At 39.0% G+C, this 17,287-nt stretch overlaps 1 protein-coding gene across 2 annotated transcripts in view; it reads right to left on the bottom strand.

Moving 5' to 3' along the window:
• RELN (reelin) overlaps positions 1 to 17,287 on the bottom strand; it is a 577,463-nt gene that overhangs the window by 43,218 nt on the left and 516,958 nt on the right. For both annotated transcript variants that reach the window (XM_037057079.1, XM_037057081.1), the window contains exons 47-49: positions 3,052 to 3,192; positions 1,573 to 1,750; positions 17 to 210 (exon numbers count right to left, since the gene is read on the bottom strand). In XM_037057079.1, coding sequence (XP_036912974.1) covers positions 17 to 210; positions 1,573 to 1,750; positions 3,052 to 3,192 — 513 coding nt within the window. The remainder of the gene's footprint in view (positions 1 to 16; positions 211 to 1,572; positions 1,751 to 3,051; positions 3,193 to 17,287) is intronic.

Raw genomic sequence — 17,287 nt, 5'->3', positions numbered from 1 at the left:
AAAATAGAATACAAACCCAGGTTTACTGTACTGGTCATAAAAAATTTCCATGAGCAGGTTCCAGGTAATGCCTCCATTGACAGAATATTCCAAGAGAACACCTTGGTTACGGTTGTTTGGTGTAATTAGGCATCCATACATGAAGTAAAACTGGATAAACTCAGCATTAGTGAGGTTTAGATCCACGGTGACTAATAGTCGACTGCAACCCTGAGGAAAAGCAACAGAATGCAACAGACAGTGGTTAGGAATTGTGATTGCAACTTTTAGGTTTTCTCTGGCTTCCATCGTTTTTGTTTTCCTTTCATAATACAAGCCACACAGTATTACAATACTCATTTTCTTATCATCTCTCCTGTTACACTCACTCCTAACATGGCCTCTGGCAGAGAGTAGGTACTCAGCCAATATTTGCTGAATTTTGACATTTCAGTATTCTTACTTATTGACAAGGGCAGTGTATTTTATTCAAGGAGATTCTCTTCCATCTTCCTATAAGCAAGATGAGAGCTGGAATTAAAGTAACTTCTGTTTTTACTAAACTATTTCCAGTTACTCACAGGCATTTATTATAACTAGAGATAATAGTTATAATGCTTTTTATTTAGACTTTATAGTTGATTTTAATGTAGCTAGTATTAATTCATTAATGTAGGTAGGTAGAGATTTCTTGGTTGAACACAGGAGGAAAATTAGGCCTCTTTAGAGTTCCACATAAGATAAGTGGAGTATTACGAACAAACACTATGTTCCTAGTCAGTGTTGTTGATTACAAAATCTTATATGCTGTATGTTCTCTTGTTACTCTTGGGCCTAAAACACTGGATATAAATAACACACTTCATTGGCACACATGTGAACACTGAGGTGGGGTATGATAGAGAAATAAAGAGCTGACAGTGAATTTGTAATTTTTTTCCAATTAAATTGCTTATGAAGGGTATTTAATTATGGTATTGGAGAAACACTATTTTTAAATACAAAGTCATCTTTGGCAGCAATATAGAATGAGTACAATTTTCTTAAAAAATTTCTAATATTGCTGCTGTCATTCACAAAATAATTTGCTATATATATAAATGTCTAGTAATTACTGACAATTATTTTTTCTTGGATAATTTATGGAAAGAATTAATTATTATTAATTCAGGAAACAGTGAAGCTTATTTGTCAGATCTTGGTCTTGTAAATCCAAAATCTGTTGCAAGCTCAAGAGTTTTCAATTACAGAACCATCAAGATGAAAGATGCTCACACATTGTGCAAAAGCACTCTCTCCCAGGATGAAAAGTCATACATGTCCTAAAAATGTGTACTTAAATATGCATCGTGCAGGCACTACCCTGCATAATTAAATTGTGATAGGAAATAATTCAACTGATCTGTGATAGGAAAATGAGGCAAATAATTAGTGTTTTCTGATACATATAAAGTTGCAAGTTCAGATCTGGGTTGTGTGTTTAGAATGTGTAACTCTGCATTTTGATCTGTGAATTAAACTTCCAAGGAGACTCAGACATTTGGGGAAAACTCAGAGGATGCAGAAATGAATAATCAGTAGCCAAACACTCACCCCGCTGAAATGGAGAGCCATTCCTGAAGCCACAGCTCCACACACGGTACTCAATTTTCCTCCATTCACAGTAAGCCAATTTTGGTTGGATGGGGCTCGATTGAAGTTGTCTTTGAGCTGAGTTGGAAGGGAGGTCTCGGGCTCATCACAGTACAGGCCACCCCACTGCTCATCACAGCTGGGTATGGAGAAAGAGAAAGGAAAGTGAACACCGGACAAAGCCCCCACACATGTGTTCTTAAATCAGTGAAGCCAATTATTTTTCCTAGTCCATGATGATGACAGGTGACCTATCTTCGCAGAGAATTCACCTGCTTTCCTTAAGAGGGCTTTAGGTTAAAAATAAACTGTGAGCTAAATGCCTCTGGACTTTCTGAAAGTAGTGCTGTGGGCATAACAAGGAGAGAAGGAAGCAACTTCAAGAAATTTCCTGAAGCCCTGTCTCTATATCCCACAGCTCTGGATGGGTGATAAACAATTGCAGCTGCCAAACTAAACTGGTAGGCCCTAATAAGTTACAAAATTGGTCTCTTTAATAGAGCCTTTGAGCCGACTGGGAATCCAAGAAGCCACATTCAAAACAGCACAAGGTACTTTGGATAGCATCTGCTATTTCCGACCGAAGGACTGACTTTTCTGTTGGATGTGGGAGCAAATACACGAACACAGAACTGGGAGGCACTAGAGTCTCAGAGATCATTCTGGATATAGGCTAGAGTCATTGAACAAAAGAAAGACTTCCCAGGTGTGTAAAGATTAGTAAAGAAGGGGCTATGAATTGTTTCCCAGCATCTTCATTTATACCACCTCACTGAACAGCATAATCTTTGAAAATAAAGCAAGAGATCTGTAGTACACAACACACACACATTGACACACACCTTATTTAGATCCTTCCAAAGATGCCAAGGATCTCTAAAAGCAAAATACTAGACTTCTCCATCAAATATGCCTGGTAAATTGATCAGGCATTTATATACTTTCTTTCTTTCTCTCTTGTTTTTGTTGCAAAAGTTTTATTGTATCCTTTGGTTAAACACTTTCTTATGCAAACAACAGGGGAATATCAATTAAACCACAAGAATGTATATCATTACATACGAGTATATTTAGACCTATGTGAGGAAAATACTTACAGTGTATTCTTTTTTTGTCAGAACACACTGCACTCCTGAACCTCTCTCTTTTAATGTCTGTTTTAGGCTTCTGGTATATTGTAGAAACACAGAAGGAAATAAAATACAGTCAATTATATTTCAGCCTTCTCCTGACAAGACGGCCATTGTTCAGTTCCTAATCTCCAAGCAAGGATGAAGATATAATTGCCATAAATTCCATAGCTAGCTCGATATGGGATTTTAGGAAAATGTATAATCTAAGGTAGCTTGGAAGTGATTAAAAGAACAGTTTCAGAAAAATCTGCTGCCTGGAATGTGAATCAGGAACTTTCTGCAGAAGGAAGAAAACAAGTCTACTCACACACAGTTCCCTTGCATGCACCTTCCATGGCCACTGCACATGTCTACACAGCCATCCCCGATATAGACGTTATCTATTGCCCACGTCTGCTGCTTGTCAAAAGGAGCTGGTTGATGCCAACGGAAACGAGTGGCTTGGGACCTTGTAAGAAAAAGAGAATTACAATAAAGGATGTGGTGAAAAAGAAGAGGTGTTCTGGTATGTTTGAGCAAGTGCATGGCAAGGAGTGTTAACAACACAAATGCACGGACGTCCCCACTTGTATCCTGAAAAGAGCATTCATTATTGCAGTATTATCTGCAAAACTTTGATGAACAAAACCAAACCTAACTGAATGGAAGTAGCTTGAGAATGTATTTTGGGCCAATGATTTTTCTGAGTTTTGTAAAACCAGACTTAAACAGAAACTAAAACTAATCCTAAAACCAGTAGCTTCAGGAAATCAGTGAGCACTAAATTTTGCATGGGAACCACTGTAGAGTGACTAAGGGGCTGATGCTAACTTGTATTTGCAAATCAGGAGAAGACACTAGTCCTGGAGCAGGCACAGCCCCTCTGCATTTGACTTGGAAGAAGGACATAGGTTGGATTTCAACTCCTACTTGCTCCCTCAGCCAGACACTTTTGTGCAATGGATATGCTGGTCTACCTTGTGAGGACTTTTCAAAATGAAAGCCTTAAAAAGATAGTAGGAGTACAAATCAGAGGAATCAGTGAAACCCTAGATAATTAGACAGATATAAGAGAGAGGGTAATAAATAAGAGTAGACTTATTTTATGTCAACTTAAGTGTGATATAAATAAAACCAGAGCAGACATTCCTGCATTTCAGAAGTAGACATGTATTTGCTCAGTTGTATAGTTTCAGGAAGTGTCTTTTTCAGAAAAACAAATAAACCTACATTTTCAGAGACACTAGATGGCAGTAAAATCCAAAAAATGCCTGAGGCTCAAGTAAGTTTGAATAGTCAAGATCCATAGAGGAAATAATCAGCCAGAATCAGTTTTGTTTTGTGGACTCATACATGTTTGTCACTAACAGGTCGTTAAATACTTGACCGAGATAGATCTGTTTCAGGCAGGGCAAAAGACCACACAACAGCAAGGTTTTCGTACTTTTTAATTGAAAACATTTCTATTAAATTTAGAAAACAGAAAAGAAACAGATCAAAATTAAAATCTTCCCACTAAAAAGAAATCGTTCAGGTAGGTATCTGTTACTGTGCACTGACAGATATCTCCACAATCCCCCTTGCTCACCAGCCTTTGTGTTACTCCCAGTAGAGATGTGTCCACCCAATTTCCTCCCATCACACACTACTACATATAACTTCAACCCCAGACTCCTCCTTGGCGGATGAAGCTCTGCATGTGGTGGGCCCCTCGCTCTAGTCCGTCATCCTGGCTACTCGCTCTGGAGCACTGCCCCTTCTCTCTGTCCCCAGAGCTCACAAACCTTCTGCCTGTATAGTTTTCCTTTCCCAGCCTGATTAATTCCTTGTGTCCTTTAGGTCTGAGAGGAAATGCTAGATATTCATAGAGACATTTTCTTTCTGATCCCTTTCAAAATCTCTTTCTAGCAAACTATTCTTTTCCTTGCATAGTACTGAGCACAACTATAGTCATATATGTATTTGCATATGTACTTCTTAAATGTCTGTCTGGTCCTCAGAAGGCTAAGTTTTAAGGGAGCAGGGTTAATCTCTCTTGTTCAACATTACACATCAGTGCACAGTGCACAGCACTTAGTAGGTTCAGGAGTTGGTATCCAGAGGCCGCCATTCTCACAGGAAATCATGTGAGGAAGACCCCTGGAGTTGTGCAATTCAGTGGCTCTGCTGATCACTTAACGTTTAGTGACTAAGGTTATTAATAGCTATGGCTGCTTATGCTCAGCAACGCCTTATGAATAATATAATAGACTATCACATTGCCATAGCACATCATCACTTGGATTTTTATAATGAATCAAATTTATATATTTCTTCTGTGTTTCTTTAGACCATAAGCTTCTGAAGTGGAGAGAATATCTCTGTATTCCTTCAGGGAATACAGTTTTGTATCTTCAGTGTTTATAGATAGTGGGCAAATAATAAAACTTCCTTGTTCCCCTAATGTTTTATACATGCTCCATCAAAGTCATATATATCACCTTGAATGAAAAGTACCTATTTATGTGTAATTTCTTTTGTGAGATTATTCTCCTTATTCATCATTTTATTGCTGGTGACACCTACAGATTGGGATTCATAAACACTTACTGAAAGAATGTAAATTTAACAGCAATGAAGTTGACCAGGAAGAATAAAATAAGTGATGTCTTATACATGGGTGGGCAGGGGCTGGCGGTCACTGTGGAGGGGACAGTGACTTGATGTTAAAGGGGAGGGAGGACTTCTTTGCCATTGGGAGGTGACGTGGGAGGCCAAGCAGGTGGTGGCTTTTAAAGCACTGGTTGTGTTTTAATCCCAGCTGGGCAGCCATTTAACAGAGAGACTGTACAGAAGATTTAAAAGCCAGATGCATTGTTGGGTTTTATGGCTTTTATGGAGACTTCTAGCCATGACATTTTCTTTTTCAAAAAATATATTTTATTGATTATTCTATTAAAGTTGTTCCATTTTTCTCCACTTTATTCCCTCTGCCCTGCACCCCTCCTCCCATCAGAATTCCCCCACCTTAGTTCATGTCCATGAGTCATACATATAAGTCCTTTGGTTTCTTTATTTCCTATACTATTCTTAACCCCCCCCCCCCGTCTATTTTGTATCTACCATTTATGCTTCTTATTCCCTGTACCTTTTCCCCCATTCTCCCCTCTCTACCTCCCTGCTGATAACCCTCTATGTGATCTCCATTTCTGTGATTCTGCTCCTGTTCTAGATGTTTGCTTAGGTTTTTTGCTTGTTTGTTTTTTAGGTTTGGTTGTTGATAGCTGTGAGTTTGTTCTTATTTTACTGTTCATGTTTTTGATGATCTTCTTTTTCTTAGATAAGTCCCTTAAACATTTATTATAATAATGGCTTGGTGATGATGAACTCCTTTAACTTGACTTTATCTTGGAAGCACTTTATCTGCCCTTCCATTCTAAATGATAGCTTTGCTGGATAGAGCAATCTTGGATGTAGGTCCTTGTCTTTCATGACTTGGAATACTTCTTTCCAACTCCTTCTTGCCTGTAAGGTTTCTTTTGAGATACCAGCTGATAATCTAATGGGACCTCCTTTGTAGATAACTGCCTCCTTTTGTCTTGCTGCTTTTAAGATTCCCTCTTTCTCTTTGATTTTGAGTAATGTGACTATGATGTGCTTTGGTGTGTGCTTCCATGACTCCAACTTCTTTGGGACTCTCTGAACTTCCTGGACTTCGTAGAAATCTATTTCCTTTGCCAGATTGGGGAAGTTCTCCTTCATTATTTGTTCAAATGAGTTTTCAATTTATTGCTCTTCCTCTTTTCCTGATGGTACCCCTATGATTCAGATGGAACATTTCAAGTTGTCCTGTAGGTTCCTAAGCCTCTCCTCATTGTTTTGAATTCTTGTTTCTTGATTCTGTTCTGATTGAATATTTATTTCTTCCTTCTGCTCCAAACTGTTGATTTGAGTCCTGGTTTCCTTCCTATCACTATTGGTTCCCTGTGTATTTTTTTATTTCACTTTGCATAGCCTTCACCTTTTCCTCTATTTTGTGACCATACTCAAACATGTCTGTGAGCATCTTGCTTACCAGTGATTTGAACTCTGCATCTGATAGGTTGGCTATCTCTTCTTCATTTAGTTGTTTCTGTGGCATTTTGATCAATTCTTTCCTTTGGGCTACATTTTTTTTGTTTCAACATGCCTGTTACATTGTAAGGTATTTGGCAGGGTGGGACAACCCACATTGCTGCATTGTGGCACTGTATGTTTGGGAGGGATCTAGAGAGAACAATGCTACTTGCTCAGTTCTGGGCCAGCTTACAGTCACTTCTTCCACTACCCACAAACAAATGGGGTGCTTCTGCTAATTCCTGAGTTGGTGGTTTGTGTACATTCTAGGACCCTGTGGGTCTCTCCAATGAACTCTCCTATGAAGCTGAGAGTTTCTCCCACTGCTGCCACCCCCACAGGTTTTTACAGCCAGAGGCTTTGAGACTTTCTTTTCCCTTGCTGGAACCCTGGGTTTTGTGGACTGTCTCACACCCAAGTTGTTCCTCTGGGTTTATCTTCTAACAAATGTGGGATTGCCTGGTCCTCCAGCTGCTGCTTTGTCATGTGACCTCTCTGCCCTGGCTGCTCATGTCCTCCCCTCCTATTGGTCTGAATGAATGTTTCTTCTTTGACTCCTTGGTTGTCAGGCTTCCATACAGTTCTATTCTCTGGCAGTTCTGGTTATTTTTTGTTTCAAAATTTGTTTGTTTTCCTTATTTTGGTTGTGCAAGGAGTCAAAGTGTATCTACCTATGTCTCCATATCAGCCAGAAGTCCCCAAATAAGGGCTCCGACCTATACTCTGAAACTTGGTAATTCTGTGTTCATGGTGAGTAACTTAACATATATAATGAGAAGGCTAAATTAGGTGACTTTTAAGACCTCATCTCAAATGTGATGATTTTATATCCTTGGGAATAACTATGCCTGGTAATTGTATACTCATAAAACATGAGTACATATGCTACCCAATACTGTTATAGAAGAAAAGGAAACACTTTCACTAAGAGGATAAATTGGAGTAAAAATCAAAAATGAACATCTGGACTGCATTTTGCCTTTCCACTGAAGACTGTATCTTCCTCCTTGGCTGAGTTGAAACACCAAAGATGCTTCCTGGGAGCACGGAAAGAAGACCACTGAGGAACAGAGCAGAGCTGTCTAGCTGGAGAGGGTCCTGGCTCCCAGGCTACCAGGATGTTTGGATGTAAAACAGATATATGTGAGCCAAAAATAATCTGTGGTCACTTCATACTGTAAAATTTTGATTTGAGAATGGCTATCTTTTTCTGTAAAATAAGGTTTTTATTATTTTTACTGATAATTATAGTCAGTAATGATAATAAAAACTAGTATTCTGAGTAAGTCCACTAAGGCATTGAATACATTGGCCCATTCTTTAAATAAAGGGAATTTTCTATAACTTACAAAATACATTCTCAATGAAGAATTACTTTTATTTAATTGTTAAAACAATCTTAAGAATTTTTAACAATTCATATATAGTAATATGTACCAAGAAAGAAAACCTCAAATTTTCTGATAAAACCTTGGCAACAAGGTTGACAACTGATAAAGCTTAAAGGGAATACAGAATTTCTGGAAATAGTTTTGGTCTCTGCTATAGTGGAAATGAAAACAGGTTTAATTTGTTTTAATATATTTCCAAAATAATATTAATATATTCAGTAATCAATGAAAATCAATGGTACCATGGTTTATACCAGAAAAAATTATTTTATGTTCTGTAATCCTAAATGACAGCAGATATTTGGTAAAGTTATAGCAGTAACGCTCAAAGTATCAAAATAATACATGAAAAGATGGATATGTAAAAGAATTCTGAGATATCTGGCCAAGATGGAAATGTAGCTAGACACACTGCCTCCTCACACAACCAAAAGAAGGACAGCAACAAATTTAAAAACAAAAAGCAACAAGAACTGACAGAAAATCAAATTGTATGGAAGTCAGACAAACAAGGAGTTAAAGAAGAAACATTCATTCAGACAGGTAGGAGGGATGGAAATAGGCAGCCAGGAGGACAGGACTCACAGCAAGGCAGTGGCTGGTGGACCATGTGAGGTGGCAGACTGTGGACTAAGCAGTCCCACATTTGCATGCAGATAAATCAGGAGAAACAACTGGGAAGCAAGATAGATCAAGCACACCAGGATTCTAGCACAGGGAAATAAAGCCTCAAAACCTGTGACTGAAAACACCTCTAGCGGTTGAGGTGGTAGGAAAAACTCCCAGCCTCACAGGAGAGTTCGAGGACCCCACACATGTCTTAGGACATACACAAACCCACCCACCTGGGAACCCACACCAGAGGGCCCAATTTGATTGTGGGTAGTGGGGGAAGTGACTGAAAACTGGCAGAGACCAGAGCAAGCAGCATTGGTCCCTCTCAAACCCCTCCCCCACAAACAGCATAGCCACTTGGGTTGCCCCACCCTGGTGAACACCTAAGGCTCTGTCCCTTACTGTATAACAGGTGAGCCCAGAAAAAAAAATGGCCCAAATGAAAGAACAGATCAAAGCTCCAGAAAAAATACAACTAAGTGACAAAGAGATAGCTAATCTATCAGATGCACAGTTCAAAACACTGGTAATTAGGATGTTCATAGAATTCATTGAATATGGTCACAAATTAGATGAAAAAATGAAGGCTATGCAAATGAAATAAAGGAAAAATTACAGGGAACCAACAGGGAAGGAAACTGGGACTCAAATCAATGGTTTGGATCAGAAGAAAGAAAGAACCATTCAACCAGAACAGAATGAAGAAACAAGAATTCAAAAAAATGAGGAGAGGCTTAGGAACCTTCATGACATCTTTAAATGTTCCAACATCCTATCATATGGGTGCCAGAAGGAGAAGAGGAAGAGTAAGAAATTGAAAACTCATTTGAACAAATAATGAAGGAGAACTTCCCCAATCTGGCAAAGGAAATAGACTTCCAGGAAGCCCAGGAAGCTCAGAGAATCTCAAAGAAGCTAAACCCAAGGAGGAATACACCAAGGTACATCATCATTAAATTACTCAAAATTAAAGAGAAGGAGAGAATATTAAAAGCAGCAAGACAAAAGGAGACAGTTATCTACAAAGCAGTTCCCATTAGTCTATCAGCTGATTTTTCAAAAGAAGCCTTGCAGGGAAGAAGGGGCTGGAGAGAAGTATTTGAAGTCATGAAAGGCAAGGACCTACATGCAAAATTACTCTATCCAGCAAAGCAATCATTTAGAATAGAAGGGCAGATAAAGTGCCTCCCAGATAAGGTCAAGTTGAAGGAGTTCATCATCACCAAGCTCTTATTACATGAAATGTTAAAGGAAAAAAAGGTAAAAAATATGAACAGTAAAATAACAACAAACTCACAGTTATTGAAAATCAAACCTAAAATAAAAACAAAAGCAAAAATGAACTAAGCAAATAACCATACAGGAACAGAATTACAGAAATGGAGATCACATGCAGGTGTTATCAGTGGGGGAGTGGGATGGTGTGGGAAAGAGAAAAGGTACAGAGAATAAGTAGCATAAATGGTAGGGGTAAATAGACAAGGGGAGGTTAAGAATAGTATAGAAAATGTAGAAGCCAAAGAACTTACATGTATGACCCATGCACATGAACTAAAGGTGGGAGGAGGTGTGCAGGGCAGAGGGGAATAAAAGGGTGAAAATGGGACAATATAATAGCATAATCAATAAAATACATATTTTTTTTTAAAAAAGAGAATTCCAAGGCTTCCTTGACTGGACTGAAAAATTGACAAGATAATCAGTAATGTCTGCCAAAAGTCTGTCAAAGGATACTGTTAAGTTGATTGTAACAATGGAGAGAAAAAAATATCAGGACAAGTTTAAAGAATCTTTCCTTCAAAAAATAAACTTGTGGGAGAGAGAGGATGGCAGCAAGATAGGTGGGACTGGAGTCCACTTCCCCCTGCGCATGGGTGAAACACCTAGCTGATCTTCTGAGGAACAGAGTGAACAGCCAATGGTATCCCAGCACATATGAAGATTGGAGACCAAAAATTGTAGAGGACATTGAAAAATTAGATGGTGAGACAATAAAACCTGGAGCTGTGAAAAGTCCAGAGTTAGACCCAAAGAGGGGTCATCCCAATAACTGAGACAGTGAGACAAATTTCACTTTGCTACTCCAGAGGATTTGGAAGGTGGGAGCTGTGAACACCAGTACACCTACTGGAAGAGGAAATGCACCACCAACAGATAGCAATGGAAAAAGGTGAAGGAGGGAGTGGAAGCCACACTAATCTCAGTCCAGGACCGATCTGGAAATATAACTAAGTGGTGGAGAAACTACACAGTACAAACAACTGAACAACAGCAAGAGAGAAGCCTCAAAACCTTGTACACACAAAAGAATCAGCTTCAACACAACCTGTCCACACCTGACAACAGAATACAAGACATGGTGGATGGAGTGACCCTCAGTTAGCCAGCTGGAGGGGAGGACCCACCACAGAAAGACCCAACAACAACCAAAACCCAAAGATATACACAGAGCCAACTTAAATAACAGCCCAAGACCAGTGAGCTCAGGAGATCAAGGAGACTGCACCACTGAATGTCACAGGTGTTCTATCATAAAAGTTCACACCATAAACCCAGGGAGTCAGAACAGATAATTTTAAGAAGCAGAGGCTAACAAGAAGTGTCACAAACAATGGGAAGACAAAGAAACAATCCCCAAATGAAAGAAAAGGAGGAAGCCTCAGAAAGAATGTTAGATGAAATAGCGTCAAGTCAACTATCAGATATTGTGTTCAAAGCAATGGATATCAGGAAGCTCGATGAGCTCACAGAGAACTACCACAAACTACAGGGAAACTACAATGAACTCACAGCAAACTATATCAACATGAAAAAGGAAATGGAAACTATCAACAAGGGCCAAGAGGAAATGAAGAATACAATTTCTGAACTAAAGAACATAGTAGAAGGAATGAAAAGCAGGCTAGATAAAGCAGAGGATTGGATCAGCAAGCTGGAGGACAAGGTAGAAAAAAATACCCAGATAGAGCAAGAGAAGGAAATGAGGCTCAGAAAGAATAAAGAGATTAAGGGAAATGCAGGACAACATGAACCATAATAATATCCATATAATAGGGATACCAGAAGGCGAAGAAGAAGAGCAAGGGATAGAAAACCTGTTTGAAAAAGTAATGATGAGAACTTCCCTAATTTGATGGAGAAAAAGTCACACAAATCCAGGAAACACAGAGCCTCAATCAAGAGAAACCCAAAGAGGCTCACTTCAAGACACATCATAATAAAATGACAGAATTCCAAGACAAAGAGAGAATCTTAGAGGCAGCACAAGAGAAACAGGAAGTAACATACAAGGGAGTCCCAATAAGGCTAGCACCTGACTTCTCAATGGAAACACTCCAAGCCAGAAGAGAATGGCAAGAAATATTTCAAGTAATGAGAACCAGAGGCCTACAACCAAGGCTACTTTACCCATCAAGGCTCTCAATCAAGATAGAAGGCCAAATAAAGAACTTCCAAGACAAAAGAAGTCTAAAAGAATATGCCTCCGCCAAACCAGCTCTACAAGAAATACTAAAAGGACTGCTTTAAGGAAAGGAAGGAAAAGAGAGAGACAGAGAGGAACTGTGGTACAAAAATGGCAATGAATAAGTACCTATCAATAATAACCGTAAACATAAATGGATTAAATGCTTTAATCAAAAGACATAGAATAGCTGAATGGATAAGAAAGCATGACCCACCCATATGCTGTCTACAAGACACCCACCTCAGGACAAAAGACCTACATAGACTCAAAGTGAAGGGCTGGAAACAATTTTTCCAAGCAAATGGACATGATAAAAAAGCTGGGATAGCAATACTCACATCAGAAAAAATAGACTTCAAGAAAAGAGCCATAAAGAGAGACTCAGAAGGTCACTTCATAATACTCAAGAGAAGAATCCACCAAGAAGACATAAACATTGTAAATATATATGCACCCAACAAATACATAAAGAAAATCTTGAAGGCCTTCAAGAAAGATATTGATAGCAACAAAATTATAGTAGGGGTTTTAACACCCCACTGTCAGAAATGGACAGACCTTCCAAACAAAATATCAACAAAGACATCGTAATATTGAAGAATGCCCTAGATAAAATCAACTTAACTGATATATATAGGGCCTTTCATCCTGAAGAGGCAAAATACACATTCTTTTCAAATGCACATGGAACATTTTCAAAGATAGACCACACGATAGGACACAAAACAAGCCTCATAAAATTCAAGAAACTTGAAATCATATCAAGCATTTTCTCTGACCACAAGGGACTGAATCAAGAAACCAACCCCAAGGGAAAAACCCTGAAACACTCAAAATCATGGAGATTGAATAGCATGCTATTAAACAGTGAATCGGTCAAGGAGATCAAGGAGGAAATCAAAAAGTTCCTAGAAACAAATGAAAATGAACTCACAACAACCCAAAACTTATGGGACACAGAAAGGCAGTCCTGGGAGGAAAATTCATAGCTATACAGGACTACCTAAAAAAAAATAGAGACATTTCAAATGAACAACCGAACCCTATGCCTACCAGAACTCGAGGAACAACAACAAAGACAGCCCAGAGTAAGTAGAAGGAAGGGAATAACCAAGATCAGAGCAGAATTAAATGACATAGAGACTAAAAGCACAATTCTAAGGATCAATGAATCCAGGAGCTGGTTCTTTGAAAAGATAAACAAAATTGACAAGCCTTTAAGCACACTCATTAAGAAAAAAGGGAGAGGACCTAAATAAACACAATTAGAAATGAAAGAGGTGAGATTACAACTGATACCACAGAAATACAAAGAAATTACTACAAAGAATGATATGCGAAGAAATTGGAAAGCTAGGTGAAGTGGAAAAATTTCTAGAAAAATATAACCTTCCAAAACTCAATGAAGAAGAAGCAGAAAGCCTGAATAGACCAATAACAGCAGATGAAATTGAAGCAGCAATCAAAAAACTCCTGACACATGAAAGCCGTGGACCTGATGGTTTCACAGGAGAATTCTACAAAGCATTAAAGGAAGCACTAACCTGTATCCTTTACAAACTACTGCAAAAAATCCAAAATGATGGAAGCCTCCCAAACTCTTTTTATGAAGCCAGCATCATCCTAATCCCAAAACCAGATAAAGACACAACAAAGAAAGAAGACTTCAGGCCAATATTGCTGATGAACACAGATGCTAAAATCCTCAACAAAATATTGGCTAACTGCATCCAGCTATACATTAAAAAAATCATACATCATGACCAAGTGGGATTCATCCCAGGGATGCAAGGATGATACAACATTTGCAAATCAATAAATATAATACATCACATAAACAAAAGCAAAGGCAAAAATCACATGATCATATCAATAGATGTGGACAAAGTATTTGATAAGGCACAACACCCATTTATGATAAAAACACTCAGCAAAGTGGGAATAGAGGGAGCATTCCTCAATATAATAAAGGCCATGTAGGAGAAACCTACAGCCAACATCATACTCAATGCCAAAAACTAAAATCTTTCCCACTAAGATCAGGAACAAGACAAGGTTGTCCACTTTCACTACTTCTATTCAACATAGTATTGGAAGTCCTAGCCACAACCATCAGACAAGAAAAGGAAATAAAGAGTATCCAAACTGGAAAGGAGGAAACAAAACTGTCATTGTTTGTAGATGACATGATAGTGTACATAGAAAATCTTATAGACTCAACCAAGAAACTGCTCGACCTAATAAATGAATTTGGCAAAACAGCAGGATACAAAGTCAATATCCAGAAATCAAAGGTATTTTTGTATACCAACAATGAAACATCAGAAGCAGAAATCAGGGGAAAATCCCATTTGCTATAGCAAAAACAAAAATAAAATACCTAGGAACAAACCTAACCAAGGAGGTAAAAGACCTGTATGCAGAAAACTACACAACCGTGAAGAAAGAAATCAAGGAAGACACGAACAAATGGAAACATATACCATGTTCATGGATTGGAAGAATTAACATCATCAAAATGTCCATACTACCCAAAGCAATTTACAGATTCAGTGCTATACCTATTAAAGTACCAATGGCATATTTCCAGACATAGAACAAACACTTCAAAAATTTATATGGAACCATAAATGACCCCGAATAGCAGACGCAATTTTGAGAAAGAAGAACAAAGTAGGAGGAATCCCAATACCTGATACCAAACTGTATTACAAGGCCACTGTAATCAAAACAGCCTCATAGTGGCATAAAAAGAGGCATATAGACCAATGGAACAGAACAGAGAGCCCAGAAATAAACCCAAATCTCTACAGTCAATTAATATTCGACAAAGGGGGAAGCAACATAAAATAGAGTATAAATAGCCTCTTCAACAAATGATGTTGGGAGGTTTGGACAGCTACCTGCAAAAAAAATGAAACTTGAACACCAACTTACACCATACACAAAAATAAATTCAAATAAAAGACTTAAATATAAGATGTGACACCATTAAAGCCCTAGAGGAGAACATAGGCAGGAAAATCTCAGATATTCCTTGCAGCAGTATTTTCACTGATATGTCCCATGGAGCAAGAGACATAAAGGAAAGAATAAACAAATGGGATCTCATCAAAATAAAAAGCTTCTGCACAGCTAAAGAAAACAGTATTAAAATAAAAAGAGAACAAACTGTATGGAAAAACATATTTGCCAATGATACCTCAGACAAGGGTTTAGTCTCCAAAGTATATCAAGAATTCACATGACTCCATTCTAAGAAGACAAGGAACCCAATTAAAAAAATGGGGAAAGGACTTGAACAGACACTTCTCCAAGGAGGGCATACAGAGGGTCCAGAGACATGAAAATATGCTCAGTACCACTAGCTATCAGAGAGATACAAATTAAAACCACAATGAGATAACACCTCACACCGTTCAGAATGGCCATCATAAACAAATCAACAAACAAGTGTTGGAGAGGATGTAGAGAAAAGGGAACCCTAGTGCACCATTGGTGGGATTCAGACTGGTGTAGCCACTGTGGAAAACAGTATGGAACTTTCTCAGAAAACTAAAAATGGACCTGCCTTTTGACTTGGCAATTCCACTACTAGGAGTATGTTGTAGACTGCTCTGCCTGGTTTTAGGAATTGTATCTCAACCCCTTGTGGTTAAGGGTGAGGGACGACCTTTGGAATGTGAGCCACAGGAGACAAAGCTTGTCTCTGGTAGCAAATGCTGCCTCAGTTTCCTCTCCCTACCCCCAAAGCTTGGTCGGAAGTCAATGATGGGTAAGACCCCTCACAGTGGGGGGCAACCTAAGCCAGACTCAGTCACTTGGGAGGCCATCATGGAAGGACTCAGGGGGCTGCAACAAAGAGGGAGCAATGGACTCTCGCCCCCCAGCTTTGACATAGCCTGAGTCCCCATGTTCTCTGGGAGAAATGCTTCCTATCTTTAATCCCCTTAAGCCTGAATACCTGATGGGGAGAGGTGCAGCTCCTTGCCTTGCTAGAGGGTGTCCTGGGGAAAAATCTGGCATCACAAAGACTTCCTATTAAACCTGTGAAATCTGCTCTGCTAAGAGTGCTTTCATTCATATGTTACGGGTTTGAGCAGGAAACCCTAAAACTCTGTTCCTGACAGACTATGACTCAGACTAAGCCCTCAGATTGCTTTGAAATGTTATCTACTGTTTGATCTTTGCTGCCCTGTATTCCTGTGTATTACAACCCAATAAAAGACCCTGGAGGAGGGGGGTGGAGGCCTTTTCCTCCTCGGAGAAACTGGCCGCTACTGCCCTTTTTCCCCTGAGAAACTGGTCACTGCTCACGGCCTTTTCCTCTGGGAAAATGGCCACTTCTCTCTAAGCAGATCACATTATGTCTCAGTCATATTTACTCTCATCCATGGCACATGGGGGGGACTTGTGAGGAAAGTCTCCCCCTTAGGATTATATCCTAAGAACCCTGAAACATCAATCGAAAAGAACCTATGCACTCCAAGGTTCATAGCAACATGATTTACAATAGCTAAGTACTGGAAGCAACCTAAGTGCCCATCAGTAAATAAATGTATCAAAAAACTATGGTACATTCACACAATAGAATTCTATTCAGCAGAAAGAAAGAAGTAACTCCTACCCTTTGCAACAGCATGGATGGAACTGGAAAACATTATGCTAAGTGAAATAAGCCAGGTGGTGAAAGACAAATACCATATGATCTCACCTTTAACAGAAACCTAACCAACAAAACAAACAAACAAGGAAAATATAACTAAAGCTACTGAAATTGAGAATAGGCTGACAGTGACCAGAAGGGAGAGGGGAGGGAATTTTGGGGGAAAGGGTGAAGGGTTTGCAGGAACAATTATAGAGGACACATGGACAATAATGTGGGCAGGTAGAAACAGAAAGAAGTTGTGGAGGGCTGGGGTGCTGGGCTGGGTGAGGGGGAAAGGCAGTATTTGAATAACAATAACTGTATTTGAATAACAATAAAAATAACAATA

The sequence above is a fragment of the Sturnira hondurensis genome, unplaced genomic scaffold (genome assembly GCF_014824575.4).
Source record: "Sturnira hondurensis isolate 20B ecotype Veracruz unplaced genomic scaffold, ASM1482457v3 Scaffold0009314, whole genome shotgun sequence".
Lineage (NCBI taxonomy): Eukaryota > Metazoa > Chordata > Mammalia > Chiroptera > Phyllostomidae > Sturnira > Sturnira hondurensis.
Note: the sequence above shows the minus strand (reverse complement) of the source record. Positions and strands in the feature narration are given on the sequence as shown.